Genomic DNA, 22440 nt, shown 5'->3' on the forward strand with positions numbered 1-22440 from the left:
TTCTCCAGTTGGATGGAGTTTTTCCTGGAAAATCCCCACAAGCCCTTCCAGAAATGTGCTATTGTGCCTGCCTCTGACTCCTTCAGAATGGTGGGTAAGAGGCCTTTTAGCAGCTGGGGTATGCAGACAAGGCTCTTGCCTTCTTTGGACCCCGAGGCTTGCACTCTGGGACAGCTGAAATGGAGAGTCACACATCTATTGATCACCATCTGTCAGTTTCACAGAGTTCTCTTAACTACCCTGAGAGGCAGGGATCAAGATTCGCATCATCTAAGAAGGAAGCTGAGGCTTGGAGATGCCAAGTGGCTTGCCCAAGGTCACACAGCTGAGTCAGGAATGAGTGAAGCCCACCTATTGAGGGTCGGCCCGAGTACAGCTCCAGTACCCACACCCCGTTTCAGGATTACTGAAAGGGCAGGGCGAGCCTGGAGGCCAACGATGTCACTTCCAGCTCAGTCCCACTTGACCAAGCCTGGCCTGGCTCTGTGCCTGCCACTCTCAGAATAACCCTGGTGATTCTGGGCATGGAGCTCTGGCCATCACCTGGGACCTATTTCTGTCCTTCGGGTAACAAGGAAGTCTCACCTTGTGCAGTAACCACTGGGGGCAAGAGTGGAACATGTGACCCCCAACCTTAGCTAACCTTGCTGCCCTGCTGGGAAATGACCCCAGAAGGGAAGGGGGAAGCCTGGCTCAGCCACTCTCCCTGTCTCCCTTCCCAACCACTTCCCAGAATCTGGCTTTCTACCCCAGCCCTTCTTCCTCTCTTCTTGCAGCCCACATTCCCCCCTCCCCCCGCCACCACACACTATGCCCAGGAAGTCAAGAGCATCTTCATTTCTCCTCATGACCCACTGCCAGACCTTATGCACCTAAAAAGCCAGAAAATTCTTCCTCACATCTAACTATGGAAACAAGCCCATTTCTGTAGGTTTAATCCAGAGGGTTCTAGAATCCAGGTGCAGGAGTCATATGGGGATCCAGCATTTAGAACCTGACTTTCAGAATCTGGGGCCCTGAAATCCTACGGGGCAGGGACTGATGGTATTTGAGATGACATAAGCTATACCACAGACATTCAGAAAGGTCAAGTGCAATCTCAGGGGTCCAGGATGCATAGAGGGCGACCCAGCAGAGTCGGAGGGGCTCCTTTCTGCTGAAACCAGGTGTGTGTGGGAGCAGCATATTGTTTACCTGAACTCAACAACATAAGATAAATGCCTTAAAAAAAAAAAAAGACCAGAAGGAAACCTGATAAAAATGCTACTGTAACAACAAAAACAAGGATGACTGTAGCTGTAATGACAATAATAAATAAGAGTAGCTATTCCCATTTTTTGAGGGCCAGTGATGTGCCGGCCCCTGTGCTAAGTAAGGGCTTTGCTTGTATTATCTCAGTTAATCCCCACAATGTGCTTCTCTCTTGGCAGTGGTAGCCAGTGGCCTGTGGGGTGAGCTCTGTAAATGAGGTTAGTTTTTGCCTGGTCTGCAGCTTCCTGGAGGCAGACAGACAAGCCCTCAGCCCAATGCACAGGGGATGCTGTGCTCTCCCGATAGGCAGTGCTGATGTCAGAGGGCATGGCTGGCCCCAAAGGGGATGCCTTCCAAGAGTAAGCCAGGCCCACAGAGCTGACTTCGGCCACCACTTGGCCCTACTCCTATAGGCGTTGGGGCTTGAAATAGTGGCCGTTTGAGAGCTGACAATCAAAGGGCAGCTTAAAAAAGTCCCCTCAGTCTGGGCTCTGTCGCACTCGGCTCTTAGGGCCTATTTGGGGGGAGAGGGTGTCGACGACATGCAAATGGAAAATCCATGAGGAGGGAGTCTTTCCAAGGTGGGGGACCTATGTGCCTCCCCCTCCCCATCCTGGCTGCCCACCAGAGCGTACGTGTGTGCACACGTGCATACACACACATTTGCAGCCCTCAGCCCAAATTCCCAACTATTGGACTTTGTCATTCTTACAACAGCCCGGAAAAGGGACGAGGAAACCAAATATCAGAGAGGGGAAGCAGACTGCACAAGGTCACACAGCCTAGAAGTGGGCAGGACACAGCACTCACAGTACTACACTTTTCTCACAGAGGCAGCCTCCACCTGTAGCCTCACCAGGGAAACCGACACATTGTCTTCAGGGGCATCAGAAGCTTCGAGGTCGTGTCTTACGGTTGGGACTGAGTAAGAAGCTGAGAATGACCTGTAGGTGTTGAGGATCACATGGGAGGAAGTCCCACTGGAAGTCCCAGTTCTGATGGGACCTTGCCTGGCTGTAAGAGAGGCAGCTGGTGCAGGGCCCTGTCCAAGTGAGCCCATCCCCCCAGCCCTGTTCATGTGACCATCTCAGTGCCCCCCTGCCGAGGCCCCCAGAGCCTGGCAGCCCCTGCCAAGTTTCCAGAGAATGTGTCAGATAAGGAGCTGGTGCTCATGACTCCCTCCCACCCAGCTACTATCTCTGACCCTGTGGCCACCATTAAGTAGGTAAGAATAGCAACAGCCCCTGAGACTGGGCATGCACACAGGGACCACACAGTAACGTCTTCAGGGAAGTACCAGGCCCCCAGCCCTATCAGTTCTGGCCCCATCCAGCTCCTGCATTGTCCTGGGCCTGAAGTCCCACATCTTATGAGACAGCATAAGACCGTGTCCTCTGTCTCTGCTGCCTCAATGGATGTGATCTGGAAGGCAGCACACCACCTTGTGGATGCCTGCCTTGAACCCTGCCCTCCACTGAGGAGCTATGTGACCTAGAGCTGGAAACTTGTCCCTCTCTGGGTTCATAAGCAGGACAAGGTGGCATAGCAGCCCCCTGGAACATAGGAAACATCCAGCAAGTCCTCTCCTGGGGCTACAGCTCCTCGTTGTCCTGGTAACCACAGACCGGCCATCAAATACCCCCATGGACTCTGACCCTTTGACTTCCTAATGAGTAGGGATGTGGATGAGGTAAAGTTGTGGGGGTCCGTGGGATATGATCACAAGGTGGGGGCCATGTTGTGACTGAGTCTCCTCTATGAGTCTCCCTATGACACTTCTGTGGGTGTGCTCCAGTGTGTCCCATAAGTGTGCGAGGGTGGCTGCATCACTCAGAGAGAAGAGGCTGTTGTCATAGAACCCAGGGTGAGCGTCACCGTGACATCCAGAGTGGCGAGATGTGGGGAGCTTTGTGTCCAAGTTCCTGAGTCACTGTGACACCTGAGGATAATCAACCCTCCTCCACCCCCAACCACCATCATGTTAGTGGCCCCTACAGCTCCCACAGTGTGACTCACTGTATAGCTCAGACCTGGACCCAGGCCCCTCCCCCAGCCTTCTCATCTTTTTGCTCCCAGCCTCTTTCCCCTCCTCATCTTCCCCTGTTCTCTTCCCCTAGGCCCAGGAGCCTCTTGTCAGCCTCACACACACACACACCCCCCGCCACCGACCCCAACGGATCTAAGTAGTCTTGGGGAGAGGGGCCAGAGATGGTAAGGAAGGGGAGGGAAGGAAGGGTTGGGGTGAGTTCCTTGCACACTCACATACTGGCACAGGCCCCACGCAGACGGAACTTTAACATGAACTTACACACCCATAGACAGACACCCACACCTACGCATGTGTGCATGCCTGATGGAGTGACAGGGCCACCAAGGGGTCCCCAACACTAGCCCTGCCATCCCCACAACCCTAGAAACCCTTTGGGTCCTCCCACACATCTTAGGTCTTCTCATTAGAAACATGCTATCCCACATGTTTATGATTTATCCCTCTGGAGGTAAAAGTTCAAAGGAAGAACTGCCCTGAGGTGCAAGAGGTGCAAGCTAGAGTCCTGGGGTGGGTACAGGTAGTTGTGGGTAGGGCGGGAGTCTCTGAGGTCCCCACACTCTTTCTTTGTGAGTGAGGGCCAGACCGGTCTCTGGGCCTCTCCCTTCAAGAGCCCTAATCTCTGGGGCTGGAAAAAGTTTAAAAATATCTTCATGTTTACATTCTTTCCAAGCTCGCCTCCCAGTCCTCAGTGCTGGGTCTCTTTGATCTGGCCCTGTGCCTCTGGAAGGGGCCTGGGAGAGGGGGAGCCTGAGCTCCCCATCAGGGCAGACCAGTTTGAACCCTGTAAGACCTCTCAATATCCCCCAGAGAGAGCTTTAGACCTGGCAGGGAGCCAATGGCTGGAGGGGGTTGTCTTGCCCAAGGTCACCCAGCAGGGCCACGTCAGGGCTAGAGTTGGGGCTCTTCTTCATATTCCCTTACTTTTTTTCATTTTTTAAAAATGTTTACTTTATTTTTGAGAGAGAGAGACAGAGACAGAGCATGAGTGGGGGGAGGGGCAGAGAGCAAGTGGGACACACAATCTGAAGCAGGCTCCAAGCTGTCAACACAGAGCCCTATGCCAGGGTCAAATCCACGAACTATGAGATCATAAACTGAGCTGAAATCGGACGCTTAACCGACTGAGCCACCCAGGCGCCCCTCATATTCCCTTCCTAAACCCTGAACTTCATGGAGCTCCTGGGAAATGTGAGAGTCCACGGCTGTAGGCATCTGTGGTAGGTACCCCCCCACCCTACCCCCAGTCTGTGGGTCAGGGAAAGCCACATATACTGAACCCCTATTGTGTGCCCAACACCGTGTTAAACACATTTTCTGAGGATTATCTCATGTTGTTCTCTCAACAACTCCATTTTAGTGAGGCCCATCTTATTAACAAGTAAACCAAGACTCAGAAAGATGAAGTGATGAAGTGACTCACCTGGGAACACACAGCAAAGATGAGACAGAGCCTCGATCATATGCTCAACCCATCCTGAGCCACAGGTTTTCCTTCACCTTGCCTTAGCAGCTAGGCCCTGCCTGCAGAATGAGGCCCACCTCCCTAGTGTAATCTCTACTGACACTCACTGACCCATGGCCAAGCCCACAGACCAGTGCCAGCTCTGTGACCCAGGAGAAGCCACACCCCCTGTCTGACCCTTGATTTCCTCTAGAGAATAGGCTAGATATAATGGAGAGGCTTATGTCCACAGATTCTAGGGAAATGGAGCATGTATCCCTAGGGGTTACAGACCTTGTGGTCAGCCCCAGAACTGACACAATCAGAGGGTGGCCTGGGCCTGGAAGACAAAGACAAAATCCCTCAAACTGGGGCAGTTGCCTTAATTTGCTTTGGTGTCCTGTCATCCACTTGTTGGTACTCCACCAACCCACTTACCAACCCATCCACCCACTTACCCATCTACAATCTGCCAACCTGCTCACCTGTTCACTCAGTCATTCATCTGCCCGCCCACCTATCTACTTATCTGTCCATTGAAAACAAAGACTCGAAAGCAGGGTGACTCCAGGGTTCCAGCTCAGGTGCTGCATCCCACTGGCTGGATGAACTTGAGAAGTTTTCTCTATCTCTTTGTGATCCACTTTCCCAATGTCACAAAAAGGAGCTGGCCTGGATGATCTCTAAGGCCTTTCTCAGGGATTTCATGGAAGCAGAGGCAGCTGAAGGCTGTGGACACTTCAGAAGAGGTAACTCGAACCTCCGCTAGACAGTCCCACCTTGTGCTCTGCTTCCAAGACTCTCAGCTGCAGCCCTGAACCTCTCTGATCTTCAAGAAACTCCACTGACATGGGGCACCTGGGTGGCTCAGTCTGTTAAGCATCTGACTTCGGCTCAGGTCATGATCTCACAGTTCATGAGTTTGAGCCCCATGTTGGGCTCTGTGCTGACAGCTAAGAGCCTGGAGCCTGCTTCGGATTCTTTGTCTCCCTCTGTCTGCCCTTTCCCGCTCACACTCTGTCTTTCTCAAAAATAAATAAATAAACATAAAAAAAAAAAAGAAGAAGAAGAAGAAGCTGCTCCGCTGGCAAATAGGGCCAATAATCCTGTCCTTGCAAGCTGGTGGGAAGATAAGATGCCACCTTTGAAGGGCTTTGTAACTTGGAGACTTCTAAGTGGGTATAGACCTAGTAGAGGATCCTGGGAGAGGGGCAGAAAGCTCTACTTGGACCGAGCCATTGGCACAGCTTCTCGGCATGTGTGTGTGTGTATGTGTGTGTGTGTGTGTGTGTGTGTTTGTGTGTGTGCCTTCGCACGCGTGTGCACCTGCGCACACACACATATGCAGGCACTGAGCCATGGATGGCTGGAACCAGCCCCAGAGTTCATCCCTGGGTTGGGGATCTTCCGTAAGCCTCTCAGGCTCTTCAGGCCAGGATGCCCACCCCATCTCCCTTGGCTGTGCTTGGCCCCCATCCCACAGAATCTGGGATGTGGAGTGGAGAGATTATCTCCTAAAAATAGGGCCTGGGCCCCACGGAGGTTGTTTTTCTCCCTTCCCCGTGATTTACCATCATCGGCTCAGGGTGCCTGGGATAGCAAGTCCCACCCTAGCTCCCCAGAGACTGTTGGGATGGGTGTATAGGGGATCAGCATGTGTCTGGGGTCCGTCAAGGGTCGGGATTAGAGGTCGGCCTGGAGGTGTGGTCCGTGCTCAGTAGGAGCACCAGGGCCAAGGCTTAATAATCTTGGGCAAAGGGAAGGGGTTCATGTAGGACAGGGGGAGCTCCAGGGGGAGCCATAGGGGGCTTCCTGTCCCACCTCAGTTCTGTCTCTTCTCTGACTTTCTGCAGAGCTCCCCCATGGACTTGCCAGCCTGTATATGAAACCCAAAGGTGCTCTGGGGTCTACACTGGAGCAGAGGGAACCATTCCCAACCTCACCTCTCTTGTTCCAGCCCTATTAGGCTCTCAGGACTTCCGTTCAGCTCTATTTAGGCCCCTCTTGAGATTGTGGGACCTCTGTCCACCCATGTGTAGATGACTCCCACAGATACAGGAGCATGCTCACACGCGAGCACAGGACATGGACCCACCAATGCCCTCCCCTAGCAAATATGATGTCCCAGAAAATGCAGAATACACTCTCTAGGACACCCTCCTCAACCATCACCTAGTCAGAGTTAAGCCATCCAGGGTCTGCAGCCATGGTCTCCAAATGTCCATAGAAATAACCCACCTTGGGACGTCTGGGTGGCTCAGTCGGTTAAGCGTCAACTCTTGATTTCAGCTCAGGTCATGATCTCATGGTTTGTGGGTTCAAGTCCCTCATCAGGCTCTGTGCTGACAGTGTGGAGCCGGCTTGGGATTCTCTCTCTCTGCCCCTCCCCCATTGTGTGCACTCCCCCCCATAAATAAATAAATAAATAAATAAATATTTAAAAAAAGAAATGACCCACCTCGCTCTAACCTCAAGTTCTCATCAAGAACCAATATGATGTCCCCATGTCCCTCCTCAAAGGGGACCCCAGGCTTGTCCCTCAAGTCCCTAGACCCTTTCTGTGCAGGAGGAGAAGGGAAAGGACTGAAGGGTCAGGTGGACATGGGTAGTACACACATGCACATGACACTCAGATATAGGCACAGTAGTCCCTTAGAGCACATGCCCTGCTCTCTGAGGCTTTATTATTGGACAAATGTGCCACCGTTTGGAGCACTTGCATGAGCAGCCCATAAAGTCAGTGGTCAGGGTCTACAGACTTCTGTGGTGATGTTGCCTCCACTCCAGGGCGGTGAAGGGGCTTCTCTACACTGTCCTAGCCCCTGTTGATCAGCAGTCCTGGGCCCCTCCCAGAGGACTCAGATGGAGAGGCCAAGCTCCCAACTGGGGCTGCCCGGACCATTCAAACCACTGCCTTCAGGGGCACGCTGTCCACTGGCTGATCTAGGTCCTTCTTCCTTGCCAGGGTCAAGTGAGTGAAGATGAGGATGAGGAAGATGCCTGAGGGGCCCGAGAGGGATGGATCAGCTCTCAGAACGGGCCACATGATTTGCCCACCACCAGGAACTCTCTACTTTGGTACTGGTTTAATAGGAAGCAAGGTTTCCTAGACAGCATACCCAAGGCTGGACTGGGTTTGACTATGGTCCTGGTGCCAGAAGAAGCCTGACTGCTTGGCCTGCTGCTGCCCCAGAACACCCCCACCTCCAGGGTCCCCTTCTCTGGTGAATAGTTTGGGTGGGAGTCATCTGTGAGCCAGTGAGTTGTTCCCATGGACCTCTGAGACATAGGCACATGGTTGCATTGTGCTAGAATGGACCGAAAAAAAAAAAAAAACATCCAGGGAAAAAATCTATAGGGATAAAATCAAGGGGATAGAGAGGGAGGCTTGGACTAAACGGATTAGGCTGGAAAGACCTGGGCTCTGCCACATTCTGGCTGTGTAACCTCTGACAAGTCTCTTCGCTTTCTGAGCCTCAGTGACCTCAACTGGAAAATAGGGAGATGCCAGGATCTACCTCACAGGGTTCTGGGGAGAATGCAGTATGACAACCCTATATTGCACAGCCAACGTGTAATAATGTAATAGCAAATGCTGTTATCAGTGATGATGGTGATGATGACTATGATGGCAGGAAGCAGGAGCATAATGACTAGGAGAGTTGGGAGGTTCCTTCTCCAGCCCTGGAGGGCATCATGGGACAGGGCACTGTGCATCTAGAGGCTGTGACTCCGACCATCCATTACCCTCCCCCATTCAAGAGCCCAGCATCCATTACCTATCGCCATCAAGGTGCCCACAAGGATGCCCACTGCTGACAGCTTCGTGGGCATGCCCTTCATGCGGCCCACCTTGCGCATGCACTGCCCCTCCACATTGCAGCGACACACGATCACTGGGGGACAGGGATGGGGGAGGAAGGTAAAGGCGGTGGGGGAGGGTTCTCCAGCTGCTTGTCAGCCCCAGTGCAGCTGGATAATATACATTTTTATGCACATATATATATTTATGTATGTGCCGGGGGGGATGCATGCTTCTCTATGTGTGTGCTTATGTGCACAAGTATCTGTGTGCCTGGCCACAGATGTGCAGACATGCACAGGTGAACCTGCATGCATGTGTACCAAGCCCCTCTCTCTGCATCAAAATGGTTCCCTCAGGAACTGCAGGCACATGGAGCCCTGGCCTTACCTCGGATCAGGAGCTGCCACATCCGGGCATCTTGGCTGACAACTATGGGTACTACGTGCTCCCGTGGCTCTACCCAATGCAGGGCCAGGGTGAGGTAGGCATGGGAACCTGTTGGGACCATAAGCAGTGACCAGAGTCACTAGCCTGGATAGTCCCTAAGCACAGCCCCACCCTCAGGGTGGAAGGGCATCTCACTTCCAAGTGCCATACCACTTCCTTCCTTGGCCACAGTCTCCCCCACTTCCCCACCACACACCGTTGAGAGCCTGGAGGTGCCAATCCCGCTGCACCGTAGGATTGGGACCAAGGGTGAAGCTGTAGGGACCATGTCCACCAGCCACGTCAACGTCCTCACTGGGTCCACTGATAACCACACCATGGTCCTGGCGGGGTGTGCAGAGGTGTCGGGTGGGCACGGGGTTCAGAGTTGGGGCCCGGGCAGAAGGGGCCTTCAGAAAGTGGATCACAAGTGTTGCAGAGACACTCAGCGTAGGCTCATCTGCAGAGGAGGCAGAGCTGAGCTAGCCCCAGGCCCACGGATCTCACTCTGCTGAGTCTCTGCCTCGCCTGCCCGACTCTACCCCTCCTGCCCACCCCCCCTCCCTGGGATCCCCATGCCCATCTCTTCCTTGCAGTGCCCCTGCCCCCTTCACTATCCAAACAGCGGCCAGGCCTTTCTATGCCTTTCTGGGTGCCAGGCTTCCCCTCACTGCCCCCCAAACCCCAAGCCACCAGTGTCAGGGCCCAACCGTGTGGAGATGCCCTGACTGCAGGGGAGTTCAGCTCTGCTGGGTCTGTCATGCCCCAGAGGACAGTCCAGCCCTGACCTGAGACCTGCTGCCCTGATATACCCACCCCTGGGCCAGCTTTTCATCCTTTCAAAGTGGCATTCAGAGTTCTCCATACCTGGCTTGAGTGTCCCACTCAGGCTCACCTCCTGGGTTGCTGCCATAGACACAGCCCTTGGCACTCCTTCCACTTGCCTGGGCCCACAGCCTCTGCTCCTAACCTATATCTGAATCCAACACCTGAGAGGCCCTCTAGGACTAAGGGGCAGTGTTGGAGGACTGCAAGTGTCTGAGGGAGGAGGGTGGTCTGAGAGGGGACACAGAGGCCAGGCATCTCAGAGACTTACACTGACCCCGGCCCTCACTCCTCTTTCCTGCCTAGAGAGAGTGGATGCCAGTAAGGAGCCCAGGAAGAAAGCTCGGTCCTGCCCATCTATCTGTCTGCCTGAGGCCCACTCTCCCTCCCAGAGGCCCCACCACTGCCTGGCCGTACCTTCATACTGGGCCTCCACGAGCACTGTATACATGTCCCCAGGCTGGGCGCCTTGCAGGGGCCGGGCGGTGCGCACCTCCCCAGAGACCTCCTTGATACAGAGCCAGCCCTCTGAGTCATTGACCAGGGAGAACCTGAGGCCCAGAGAAGATGGGGGCAGGGAGGCACTGGAACCATATATGGGGTCTTACTCAGGGACCCCCAGGGCCATGTGACCTGCTCAAATTCCATATCATCTATGTGACTCACAGAAGCAGTGCCAGGGGTGCCTAGTCTCCCTCCCCAGCTTCAGGGGCTTGTTGAGGGACAAGGCTTAAATCATGGATACTGTGGGGGTTACTATCAGAGCCTGGGGAGCCTGACTCAACTCCACTAGTCCTGGGCCACCCCACAAAGGGACAGGATGGGGCCAGGGAACATCCTCCTCATCTGTGCTGAAGTCTCGGTGGGGCATGGGAGAGGGCCCAATTCAGTACAGCATGGGGAGGTGTCTTCTGAGCTTGCATGGAGTCCTAACACTCCTCTCCATACCCTGTCCAGCTCATCCAGCTCTGACCCACTCTCAGGAATCATAACCTTGGCATTAGCCATGGTTTGAGGAATATTCCAGGCTACAGATAACGTGAGTCCCCTCTGAGGCCCTGGGGGTCATCCCTTGGGAGCAGGGAGGTCCAGCCCACATAAGGGCTAGGCTTCTGGCTCACCTGAGGGGACTGCTCATGGGGTCTGAGGGTTGGATGGTCAGCAGGAGGGAGCCAGCTGGGGTGCTGACTGGGACACTGGCCTCGTAGCTCTCCTGGTCCAACTTGGGGGGTGGCACCACCCTTTCCACAAGAATCGTCACTGTGGCTGTGGCTCCAGGGCCTGGGCCCGGCCCTACCAACTCTGCCATGCTCCGAACCACTATCACCAACTCGTGGCTTGAAGCTGCCTCATAGCTGAGGTTCTAGAACCAATGTGGCTGGGTCACTATTTGGCCCAGGGCATAGCATACTTGTGCATTCATGTGGGTATATGTGTGCCCCTTCCCCCTCCCTAGCCTACCTTGAGGAGTCGAAGTTGGACGTGACTGGAGCCTGGCTCCCAATCCAGGCCAAAGGTCCCCTCCACATCTCCCACCTCAATGGCAAAGTCCATGAGGCGGAAGGCAGGCTCAAGGTCAGCATCAGTGGCTGTGAGTGTGGCCACCAGAGTCCCAGGCTCTGCATCCTCGGGGAGGTTTATAGGCTCAATCTGGAGAGATTATGGAGGCACCGTAAACTCCTCATCAGTGCCTTCCCAAAGTCTCCTCCCCTGCTCCTGCTTACCTGGGAATTGGTGAACTCGGGGGCATGGTCATTGATGTCTGTGATTGTGACAGTGACCTCACATGTGCTGCTCAGGCCTGAGGGAGGAGAGGACATGTTGGAGAGACCAGGATAAGAACAGAGAGGGAGAGAACCTGGGTCACCATCAGGGCACTTACCACCCTCTGCTCCTCCTAGGTCAGCAGCCATCACCTGAAGCAAGATGCTCTGGCCAGCTTGGAGGGGGGCATCCCCGACTGTCACACTGCCTGAGGTGGAATCCAGTTTGAAGGCTCTTCCCTCTGCTCCCTCCTCAGGCTCAGGGCTCAGCAGCCGATACACAATGTGGGAATTTGGTGAACCGGGGGCATCCAGGTCCTCTGCCAACAGCCTAGTCACCTCAGTGCCTATGAAGACAGCACCCACCTGGGTGGGACCACAGCCCAATCTGCAGGCCTCACTTTGCCCACTCTGCTCTTGTGCTGGGCTGAACCTGAACTTGTAGGAGGGTAGGGACACTGATATAGGGACCTGAGGCTGATCCCATCCCAGAGAAGAGCAAGATGGGATGGTTCATAAGTACTTCAACCCTCCTGCATCCCCTGACAAGGCCCACAGCCCACCTGGAGGGCTGAGCTCAGGAACGCTGATTGGGGAACCACGAAGGGGGCAGACAGGTGCATTGTCATTCTCATCCATCACTACCACATGCAGCTCCAGAGGTTCTGTGTAGTCCTCACCGCGGGTATTCTGAGCCTGCACCTGGAGCAGGTACTGAAGTATACAGTGAGGGGCTTCAGATGAAAGTTAAGGGCAGTTCCAGCCTGGTCTCAGGCTGGGTCCCCTCTGGTGGCCAGCTCCAGCTCTTCTGGGTGCTCTTCCATTGCCTTGGTGCCTGTGTGGAATGTGACACCCCCAGAGCCAACTGGACAGTGGCCAGGCACCCCTCAGCCTGCCCTTCTGACTGCCCCCTCACCTCACCTCAGCCTGGGCTTCTCGGTCTAGCTCCTTGGTCACATAGAGTGTCCCCTCTGCATCCACATCAAAGGGCCCAGGGGGCTGGCTCTCCAGATGATAATGTACATTTCCCCCACTCCAGTGTACCTGGGAAAGGGACATAGAATAAGGGCACCCCGGGATGAAGGGCAAGAACAGCCCATGTCAGCTCTTATGCCTCAACTGTTCATGGGTAGGGAGCCTGGGCCCCTGCTACTGTGTGACCTCAGGTAAGTTGCTATCCTCCCTGGAGTCCAGGTAGGGTCTTTTTGTTTGCGACACTTGTTGCTGGAGCAAGTCCAGGCTGGTCTTACCCTGGGCCAAGCCCAGACCCTGCCCTAAGTGCCTGAATGACCAGATTGTTTATTCTGTGCCTTCTCAGGCTGGGCCTGACCCCAGGGTATTCCTCGAGGAGGGATGAGACATTCCAAGCCTGGGTGACAATCCCCATGGCAGCAGAGAGGTGGCAGCTGTTCTCCCTAAAGAACTTTGGGCAAGCTCGGTTCAGGGCCCAGAGCCGTGCTTGCCAGAGGATAGCAGGTGAGGGGCTATGGGCCTGGGCCTGGTCCTGGGGCCTTGGATGCCCTACTCCATGGTAAGAACTGATGGGGACAACAGAGGGAAGAACATAGGTAGGAGGGGAGCAGGGGCCAAGCTGGGCCTCAGACCCATCCTCCAAATCTTGAGACCCAGGCCCAGCTGTACCATCCATGGGGCTACTTCAGCCATCGACAGGCATTTACTCACCTGGGCAATGTGGTGTGGGTATGGAACTTTGAGATTCTCTGCCAGGTGGACAGCATCTAGGGGCACCCAGGTGTTCTCTACCATGGAGACATCTACGGTGGCTGTGGCCTGGTAGCCCGAAGCCTGGTCACCCATGTCCTTGACCTGTACCAATAGCTGGTAGTGCCCTTCCATATCCTGGTCTAGGCTGGTGTTTCCTAGAAGGGTCAGGACGGTCAGGTGAGCAGGAGTCCAGGACATCCTCCTCAGCGAGGTACCAAACACAAAGCCAAGCATATGGCAGGTGTTTGGGATACTTTCTTGGCCCAAGGGGAAGACTTTTAACACATAGTGAGCACCCAAGCAGGACTTGAAAGTTTGCAAATCCATTTCCATATCTATCCACACAATGAATGGTTGATGGGCTGGATGACTAGGATGGGGGTAGGGACACATGAGTGGATGGGTAGTGAATACATAACCAGTTGAATGAATATATGGTTGACTAAGTAAATGGATGGGGATTTGGGTGTATGGACGGGTTAGTCTGGATAGATGTTTGAATAGATGGACTAGTTATGTGGCTGGGAGGTAGATGGGTGAATGCGTGACTGGCTGGGTAGATGTATGGTTAGCTTTTCTTTCCATCCCCATTGTGTGCCTCTGGTCTGAATTCCCAGGTTCAGGTCTCCTTTACAATTAGTCCAAAGGTCTCCCAGCAACATCCTGGGCTACAACCCCTCAGGTTTCTCCTAGCCTTGTCCCTTAGGCTCAGGTGTCCAGAGTATAGGGCTGAGGTACTCCATTCACACCATTTTTTCTCTCCATGCAAGATTCAAGCCTTGTGCTTTGCTCTTCTCCACCTAGAATACTCTTTCTTTATCTCTCCAGCTCCAACCCATCTTACTGTTACAGCTCACATGCTGCCTTCCCCAGCTTTCCATGACCTTTCTCTTCATCACACCCAGTTCAGACTCACCCTCAGGACTGAGGGCCAGAGCCCCCAGCCGAGGCTCCAGCTGGAACATGTCTGGGGAAGGTCGGGCTGGGGCCTGGTTCAACATGTAGAATCGGAGATCTGAGTTGGCTGTGCCTGGCTCATCCTCATCTGAAGCCTCAAGGAAAAGGAAGGGGATGCCTGGTGTGTAGAGAGGGCAAACCATGAGAGATGGAGGGAGTGATGAGAGTTTCCCAAGCCTCCCCCATCTCTGCCTGGTACTTCCTTCCATATCCATCATCATATCAGGACTCTGGAGGTGAGTCACAGCTTTTCACCCCACTTTGCAGGTGAACAAACAGGCCAAGAGTGGATGGACCGGAGGGTTCTCAGTAGAGTGCGGGGAGAGAGATGGGACAGAAATACAAGGAGTGGGGAGCCTTGGATCCTGGCTGCCCTGTGCTTATGCTGGGTGTCTGGTGATCTCTTAACTCTCTGTTCCCTCATCATTGCCCACATGACCTTGTTGTTAGCCCGTTGCCCTGGGCACTCACCAGGCCTGGTGCCCTGGCTGAGCTGAACTCTGTAGATGGACTGAGAGAAGTGGGGCACCTGGTCATTCTCATCCTTCACATGCACAAGCACAGGCTGTGGGCCCCACAAGACATGTCCATCCTTAGTCTCCAGGGTGACCTGGCAGGGAAGGATAGTCAGTGCCCTGCCCTGCCTTCACTGTTCTCCCCTACATCAGGCCCAGCCATACCTGTAGCCGGTACTCTGCCTGCTCCTCTCGATCCAGGACCCTGGTCACCAGCAAGAAGCCAGACTCTGCATCCACAGCAAAGGGGCCGTCAGCTGTCATGCCTGGGCTTCCTGACAGCACAATCTTACCCTCAGTCTCCTCAGGGGGTAGTGGCAGCTGTTGGGGAGAACAGAGGTAAAGGCAGTGGGAGCCAGGCCTGGGGGATGCCCCTCCACCCAATGACCCCATTTTATTATGTGGGGAAACTGGGGCTCAGAGAGGACTAGCACTTGCCTGAGGTCACACAGCCATTAAGTCATAGGACTGAGATTCAAAGCCAGAGCTCTTTCCCCTGTACCTGATATACCCCAATACTTCCTGCCCTCCTTTCTAAAGCTTGAAACCTCACCACCAATTGTTTAGTTTTTAACTTAAAACTCTACTTTCTTCTGGAATTGAAATGTTGTTAGTCACTCTCACCATACTGCACACTCTCAGAGACACAAGACTAAAAGAAAGAGGTAAAAATGCTGGAGGGAGGGGGAGGGCAACCCACCCAGATCTCAGGCTTACCTTGATCAGGTACAAAGGGAAATTTCCGCCATAGTTTTCTGGGACTTCCACATACAGTTCTGCAGGTTGAGCCTCTGGGAGAACCTGCGGGAGGATTCTCACCTTGTCTCCAGGCTTTATCTTCCTGCCACAGGCGGCTAACAAGGAAGGGGGAATTTCCGCCCCTTCCATGGGCCTGGCCATACCTTAACCCATCCACCCTCTTGGCCTTTGACTTCCTGACCCCACAACAGGCCTATAGCCACCTCTGAACGCCCCTCCCACAACTAGTCTCTTCCATGGTCAGTGCAACTGGTCCAGATGGAGTGGGGACAAGGGTGCCAACACCCAGGGCCAGGATCTGAAGGAGTCGAGCAGGGCCCAGCTCACCTGGGCAACGGAGAGGCAAAGCAGCCACAGCCAGGCAGGGACCATGGTCAGGATGGGCCTGAGGGATATGGCAGAGAGGGTGCAGCCAGGATCAGTGGGCAGGGGGTCCCTCCCATTACTCTCCTCCCAGAGAGTATCCCTCCCCTCATCGCCGCTCAGCCCAAGCCAGGGCTTCCTCAAGCCCCACAGGTGCAACTATTCCTTCTTCAGCTGGACCTCTGGCTGTCTGTCACTATGGGGCAGTCAGCCAGGTCTCCTCCTGTCCCCTCTCCTTTTATACTCCCAGAGCTGCCCCTCTCCATCCCACCCACTTAGACATTGCTCCCCACACACTCCCATCCTTGTCCCGTGCCTCAGCCCATTCCATACAAATAGCCAGTGGGACGTCACAACAGACTGGCCTCCTCTTCCTCCTCTTAGAGGGGTCTGTGGCTCCCCACTGCCTGCAGGGTAGCATCTAGCTCCTCAGCCAGGCCCACCTAGGCCCCTAGGCACAGCCATCCTGCCTCTTGGTTCCTGGCCCCACGAGGATCTCCATGGGAGTTTCACCTCCAGACCTTCGTCTCCTTTCCAACATAGCCTCCTCAGCCTGTATGTAGATCCCAAAGTGCTAATTGCCCAGCAACCTTGAATATCACAAAAGTTTGAAGCTGGAAAGACCCTGAGGGTCACTTCCTTCAGTCACCTCATGTTGTAGGCAAAGCCTGAAGAGCAAGGCCTGACCAAGGTCACAGAGGACTTGACCACAGGACAATTCCTCCTGAAACAGAGGATTCATGGTTCAGGGTCTTGACGCCTATTTTTCTACCCACTGCCATCCTTCACACACAGAGTCCCCTCAGGGCAGAGGTCCTGCCCTCATCTTGGCATTTTTCAGCACTCAGCATGGAGCTGGGTGTGCAGAGCATGGACACCCACTCCAACCTCTCCTGGGAATTCTTCCCTGAGCAAGGGCCGGACAGGGCAGTGTTTGTCCTTCCCCTACCACCGACCCCAGCCTCGGGCCTGCTCACCCCGCCACTCCAGGGCCCTCACCCTCTGGTGCCTAAGGCGGGCTCCCTTGGTCCAGCTGCCAGGCGGGAAGGCTCTTTCTCCAGGGAGCACTGGCCAGGTCGGGATGGGTGGGGTAGGGCAGAGCGGACACTTGAGCAGGTAGGCGGTCCAGCCAGGCTTGCTCAGGAGTGGAAAACACCACTGGCCCACAGCAGCAGGCCCGGCCCTGCCCAGCCCCCCAAGTTACTCATTGACTTTGGAAAGCTAGGGGCTGCTCAGCATCCATGACTGCCAGCCCCAGGAGGTGGGGAGATCATTGGCCTGGCACCTCTCCCATTCCTACACAGCCCAGTGGGTATTCTTGGTCCTCTGGGCTTGGACATTACTTCTTTTTCTGTGGTTTCAGGCTCAATACCACTTCTTTCCCATGCACCAGCATCTGTAGCTCTATCTTGCCCACTCTGTTCCTTTTGTCTGGAATGTTCTTTCCTCCCTTCATCTGTCTGGTAAATACCTACTTAGGCTTCAGTAGTCAGCTCAAATATTACTTTTCTCCAGGAAACCTTCCCTGGGCTCCCAGGCTTGTTCAGGATTCTCTTCTGGGGATAATTTCTACCCCTTGTAATGTGCTACCTCTGTCAGAGCAGAGAAGACACCGGACTGTCACTTTCTCTTCTACCAGACTGGGAGCTCTTCAGGGAAAGTCTTAGGGACCTAGTAATAACCTTGCCCTTGCTTGGCCCTGGCAGCTCCTGACTGGATCAAAAACAAGTAGCTGGAGGTTGCACATGAAGGATAAATGAACATGATCTGAACTGGGTATTTAGGGCTCTAGACCAGCCACCACTGGAACCAATGGGTGGAGGAATCAGCAGCCTCTGAGAGCCCCTGAGGCTCCCTAGGGGCTCACACTAGCTGCTGACACCGACAGGGCTGGGACAATGGACTATCTCGTGCCTATGAGAAGCAAGAGAAGATTGAGCCTGCTCAGGTGACCTTGAGGGAATCACAGGGCTTGCCAGAGGCCCCTCCCCCCATGAGGGCAGCCAAGTGGAGCCAGGAAAAGCATCTGGGGCCTGGGAGTTCACATGGGGGATGTGTGGGAAGGGTCAGGGATACCATCTCCAATACTTCCTTGTTCTCAGAGTTTCCCATGGTCTTCCCTGAGTCCTTTCCATTGCATATCCGGAGGATGGGCAAGGACTCCTCCCCTGCCTCCAGCTGTCACAAGCCAAGTGTAACTCAGGCACCCCAGGCACCACAGCCCGGAGCAGTGCACTGTGGGTGGTTGAAGGGGTCTCACATGTGTTGAACTCCTACTATGCACCTGGCATAGTATGTACCTTCACTCTTCCCCTAACTCCATTCTGAAGGAGCACTGTCCCAGTGTCACTTACTGGGGCACAGAAATGCTGAGTGGCTTACCCAAGGTCACACAGCCAATAAGTAGCAGAGCCAGGAAGGCCTGGATTTTTCTTCAGGCCTCAGGACCTTTGCTTGCTCTGAGAAAACCATGCCTTCCACATGCCTCTAAGTATGTTGCAGGGTAGAAGTGAGGAGCAGCAAAGCTCTGCACAGTTAACATTGCCCAGGAGGGCATGTGTGTTAATCAAGACAGGTTCTGCCCATTGCAGGTTGTGCACATTGAGGAGCGGCCCTCACACCTTCTACCAACGAACAACTTCAGTGTTCTAACCAGGTTGCAAGAGCACCTAGGAGTCTGTGTAATAAATAAACTGAACCAATGAAGGAAATGTATGGACCGTTGACCAGAGCCTTCTCAGAAACTGTCCCAGGCCTTGCCCAGGAGGCTGCCTTTGGGCTCTGGAGATCGGTAGCCTTGTAAACCAGTCCCCGCTCAGCCACTTGTACCTGTGTGACCTCAGGCAACTGCTGCAGTTCCCCATCTACCATTGCCAAATGGAGATACTCGTTCCTGAAACAATTTAGGTAATGTCCCAGCAGTCACCTGGTGCGGGCGGCTGGGAGACAGGCACACGGCCAGCTATCAGCAAACATGCACACATTCCCACACAAATGCAAGGCCTCTCATTCCAGGCAGGGAGGGTTCCAGGGAGCTGTTCCTGCCAACACCACATTAGCCAATGCTGAGCGTGGGATGCTCTGGCCTGGCCTCTCTTGGAGGAGAGAAGAGTGACACCCTCCCTTTCTCAGTAGCTCAGCCTCGGTCACTAGCCTCCTTCTTTCCCAGCCGGGGAGTCACAGAAGTCTTCCACAACTACCCCATTTAAGCAACTTTCTGGTCCCTCAGGAGGGCGCAGGATGGAGACACCAGCCCAGGACCCAGCCAGACTCAGGGTTCTTGTTTGGCCATGAGACCTGAGGCAGGGCATGGTACCTCAGACAGCCTGTTTCCCTGTCCTACAATGGAGTGATTGAAGCTTTAATCAGCTGGGCATTGCTAAGCCCCAGTGCAAGAGAAAAATCTGGATAACAGGGATGGGAGGGGCTATTGTCTCCTCCTGCTGCTTGGATCCCCAACCAGGCCACAACCACACCTGCCTCTCTGATCCAGCTAGCTATATTGGAGCCCAAATATTAGGATAATCAAAGCCACACACTAGGGCAGGGCAGTGAGGCCCCATCCCTTAACCTCAGGAACACTTCCTGCTCCAACAGCCCCCTACTGGGAGGAAACTCAGAGTCAACAGCCCTGATCTATCAGGAAATAATCTTTATTACAAAAATTTGCATGTAAACAAATAACCACTGCACTGAACAGCCTCCCTCCAGAGCATGCACACCCCAAGTGTGGAGAAAGATAGAGTCCTTTCCCCGCACACAGGCCTGCCCCACGGGCTGGGCTCAGGCTGCTGCTTGGGACACACACTAGCCTGTACACACATCGCTGTGGGCGCAGCCCTTGATGGCCACTGGGAGCTGTCTCCCCGGGCAGCACTGTCTGTCTGTCCATGACCATGAGGTGCAGTATGCCCAGAGTCTGAGTCAGCCCTGAGGCACCTAGGGCGGTTGGCTGGGCCAGCCCACCAATCTACCCATCTGTATGCACAACACAGGAGGTGCCTGTGGAGTCTAGAGCACTGAGAGATCATGGCAGGACTTGGACTTGGCACGAAAGGCCATCTTGCGGCTGTTGCGTGCTACAATGCGGCCCAAGAAACGCTTTGCCTTCTTGCCAAGGCTCTCTCGCCGCCGGGTACCCGCCTGTCGACGTGCATTGGCCTCTTTGCTGTCCCTGCGCAGGCGTATCTGGCGCACAACACCCTCAAACAGGGCCTGGACGTTGTGGTGTAGCGCTGCTGATGTCTCAATAAACTTGCAGTCGAAGACCACGGCGCACGCCCGGCCCTCTGGTGGGGAAAGGCACATTCTGGTTAAACAAAGGTGGGTGGGTGAGAAGCCCACTCAAACCCTGGCCACCCCATAGCAGCTACCACTCAGGAATCTGAGGGCCAGGGAGGGGGAATCCCTGGGTAGTCCCCAGAAACACAGAACCCCAGCTATGGTACAGAGGATCCAGGGCATTGCTGGGTCACCCAAGTGACAGAATGTGCCCACGTTTAAGGAGCTCACAAAGGGCCCACAAAAGGAAATTCATTGATTGAAATAATTTGAAGTCTGATATTTAAATGGAAATGCTGTAGTCAGAGTAGTCAACACAAGAGAATGAGAACTTTGTTGAGCAGCTTAGTGCTTCGTGGTTTGATGTTATCTACTAGTGGAATTATAAGGAGAATGTCACCAAGTCACTGCTAGGTTTCTCTGAGGGGCTCAGTTCTGGGGGTCACAGGGGAGAATGCTGAGCCCAAGAGGGAAGAATCCTCCCCAGGGGCAAGACCATGCTGAGACTGGCCCTGGCTCCAAATCCACTCTCTCACCTTCTATCCCAGTTCTCTGCACTCTCCTCACCCCTTATCTGTCAGGCAAGGGCCAAAAGGGATAGGAGACGAGGGCCCTGTGGTGGCCCAGCTCAATGCCCAGCAGCTTCCGCCTCCCCTAGTACATTTGGTCCCTTCCCCAGCCCTCTTGGGCCTTTGAGAGTCCAGTGGGAGGGCAGCAGCTTTCTCTTTCTCCCCTTCAAGTTTTTTTTTTCCTGAACATTTTTAGCCACTCATGATCCCCAGGGACTTGAGCTGAGCCAAGATTGAATGGACCACAGCCCAGTCAGGATGTCCCTCCCTTTCCAACCAGCTCCCTGCTCACCATCCAAGGAGACCTCTCGAGAGCGCACCAGGTCGCTCTTGTTGCCCACTAGGATAATGGGCACGTCGTCCGTCTGCCGTGCCCGCCGCAGCTGGACTCGGAGCTCTGAGGCCTTCTCGAAGCTTTCCTTATCCGTCACGGAGTACACGATGACGTACGCATCGCCCATAGCCATGCAGTGACCAGGTAGCCAGCGGCCACTATCCTGGGGAGCACATACACACACGCATCTACCCAATAATTCTCATGCCCAGGCTACAAGGCTGCCACTCTCACCAGGGTCTCACCGGGGTCACCCTCCCACCCTCTCCTGGGTCTCAGCCTGCAGCCTACCTGTTCCCAGATGTCATAGACCATGAGTGATGCCTCCTCTCCATCCACTATGATTGACCGATCATATGTATGTCCTAGACAGGAGACTAGTAGTCAGGTTACCTGCTGGCTGCCAAAAGCCACCCTCCCACACCATGTGCCAGGTTTACTGTTCTGGCCACCCCTTCCAACTCCACCCTAGAGCCCCCGTAACCTTTCCCTCCACTTATGACCACTATGTGACAACACAAAGAAATTACAGAGCTGGGAAGTGGGATGTAGAGGGCATGGGGTGCTTTCCTGATCCTCACCTAGACACCTCTTCACCAAGCTACCAATGTCCTGGGTGGCCACTCCTGTGTGCTCCGCCCTCCTGATGCCTCAGCCCCAAAGTAGCTCTGACCATAGTAGCCTGATTTAGAATAGTGACTGTCATATTCTTTGGGAGTCTTGGTCACCCGGGGCTCTCTCCTAGAAACTCCCTCTGGCTGTGCTCCTGCCAGCCCTGGCAAGGAGGGACGTCCCATCCCCATCCTACAAGAGTTGTCTTAGGTATGGGCCTTTTACTCTGGGCATTTCTTCCCCTATCAAGAGCTGAAGGTCCCTTCTCTCTCTTAGTTTCCCCACCCATGAAATGGGTAGGTAGAGGCATGATTTTGAAAGTGTCTTCAGAATCCTATGGTATGTGCCGCTTTTAATCCAGGTCCCCCGCCCTGTAGCCCTCAGTCCCAACGCCAGCATGTCCCCTCCCTTGAAGAGTCCCAGCCCCTCACCTGCGGCCTCTGCTTCAGGCCCATCCTCTACACCACCGAAGATGCGCGCCAGGGCGCTCTTGCCCACGCCAGGCGCCCCCAGCAGCAGCACCTTGTAAACGCTCTCGTCTGAGTCGCTGCCCCCTGAGCTGAGCGACTCGGAAGAGCCCTCGTGCCATTCGAGCGTCGNCGGCCGGGAAGGTCCTGGCGCCGACTCGTGAGCCACCCTCCCGACTCGTCCATTCGCACCCCGGACGAGGCTCCACCAGGACACTCACTCACCCGCACACGGACACGGTCAGAACTAGGTTCCACGCCCGGATACAGTCCACTTGCAGACTCTGGCCTGGTCAC

General features: G+C 54.6%; 2 protein-coding genes across 4 annotated transcripts in view; both read right to left on the minus strand.

Annotated features, from left to right (window-relative positions):
• Window positions 1-7398: 7398 nt before the first annotated feature.
• CDH16 (cadherin 16) lies at window positions 7399-15889 on the minus strand. 3 transcript variants are annotated; one of them, XM_077755483.1, is made up of 17 exons: window positions 15845-15889; window positions 15476-15559; window positions 14924-15079; window positions 14715-14853; window positions 14203-14361; window positions 13245-13441; window positions 12483-12605; window positions 12125-12275; window positions 11681-11908; window positions 11523-11599; window positions 11260-11448; window positions 10920-11161; window positions 10222-10349; window positions 9191-9373; window positions 8935-9042; window positions 8522-8638; window positions 7399-7742 (listed from the first exon to the last, which is right to left on the minus strand). In XM_077755483.1, exons 1-17 carry the CDS (start codon window positions 15887-15889, stop codon window positions 7645-7647), a joined length of 2424 nt encoding a protein of 807 aa, XP_077611609.1. In that variant the 3' UTR covers window positions 7399-7644. The 3 variants fall into 3 exon arrangements, with proteins under 3 accessions (XP_077611609.1, XP_077611608.1, XP_077611610.1); XM_077755482.1 differs by having other exon boundaries at window positions 9191-9433; window positions 10216-10349; XM_077755484.1 differs by having other exon boundaries at window positions 9191-9317; window positions 10211-10349.
• Window positions 15890-19515: 3626 nt separating this feature from the next.
• RRAD (RRAD, Ras related glycolysis inhibitor and calcium channel regulator) overlaps window positions 19516-22440 on the minus strand; it is a 4450-nt gene continuing 1525 nt past the window's right edge. The window contains exons 3-6 of the mRNA XM_077755465.1: window positions 22108-22290; window positions 21356-21429; window positions 21023-21227; window positions 19516-20169 (exon numbers count right to left, since the gene is read on the minus strand). Coding sequence (XP_077611591.1) covers window positions 19892-20169; window positions 21023-21227; window positions 21356-21429; window positions 22108-22290 — 740 coding nt within the window. The 3' untranslated portion in view covers window positions 19516-19891. The remainder of the gene's footprint in view (window positions 20170-21022; window positions 21228-21355; window positions 21430-22107; window positions 22291-22440) is intronic.

The sequence above is a fragment of the Crocuta crocuta genome, unplaced genomic scaffold (genome assembly GCF_008692635.1).
Source record: "Crocuta crocuta isolate KB4526 unplaced genomic scaffold, BGI_CrCroc_1.0 scaffold152, whole genome shotgun sequence".
NCBI classification, from domain to species: domain Eukaryota; kingdom Metazoa; phylum Chordata; class Mammalia; order Carnivora; family Hyaenidae; genus Crocuta; species Crocuta crocuta.

Excerpts from the sequence above, each read along its gene's own strand:
- CDH16 (XM_077755482.1), bottom strand. The coding sequence starts at position 15,889 with ATGGTCCCTGCCTGGCTGTGGCTGCTTTGCCTCTCCGTTGCCCAG. Across the intron at positions 15,080-15,475 it reads TCCCTTTGTACCTGATCAAG|CTGCCACTACCCCCTGAGGA; the intron begins GTAAGCCTGAGA and ends TCTCCCCAACAG. Across the intron at positions 12,606-13,244 it reads ACCCACACCACATTGCCCAG|GTACACTGGAGTGGGGGAAA; the intron begins GTGAGTAAATGC and ends TCCCTTTCCCAG.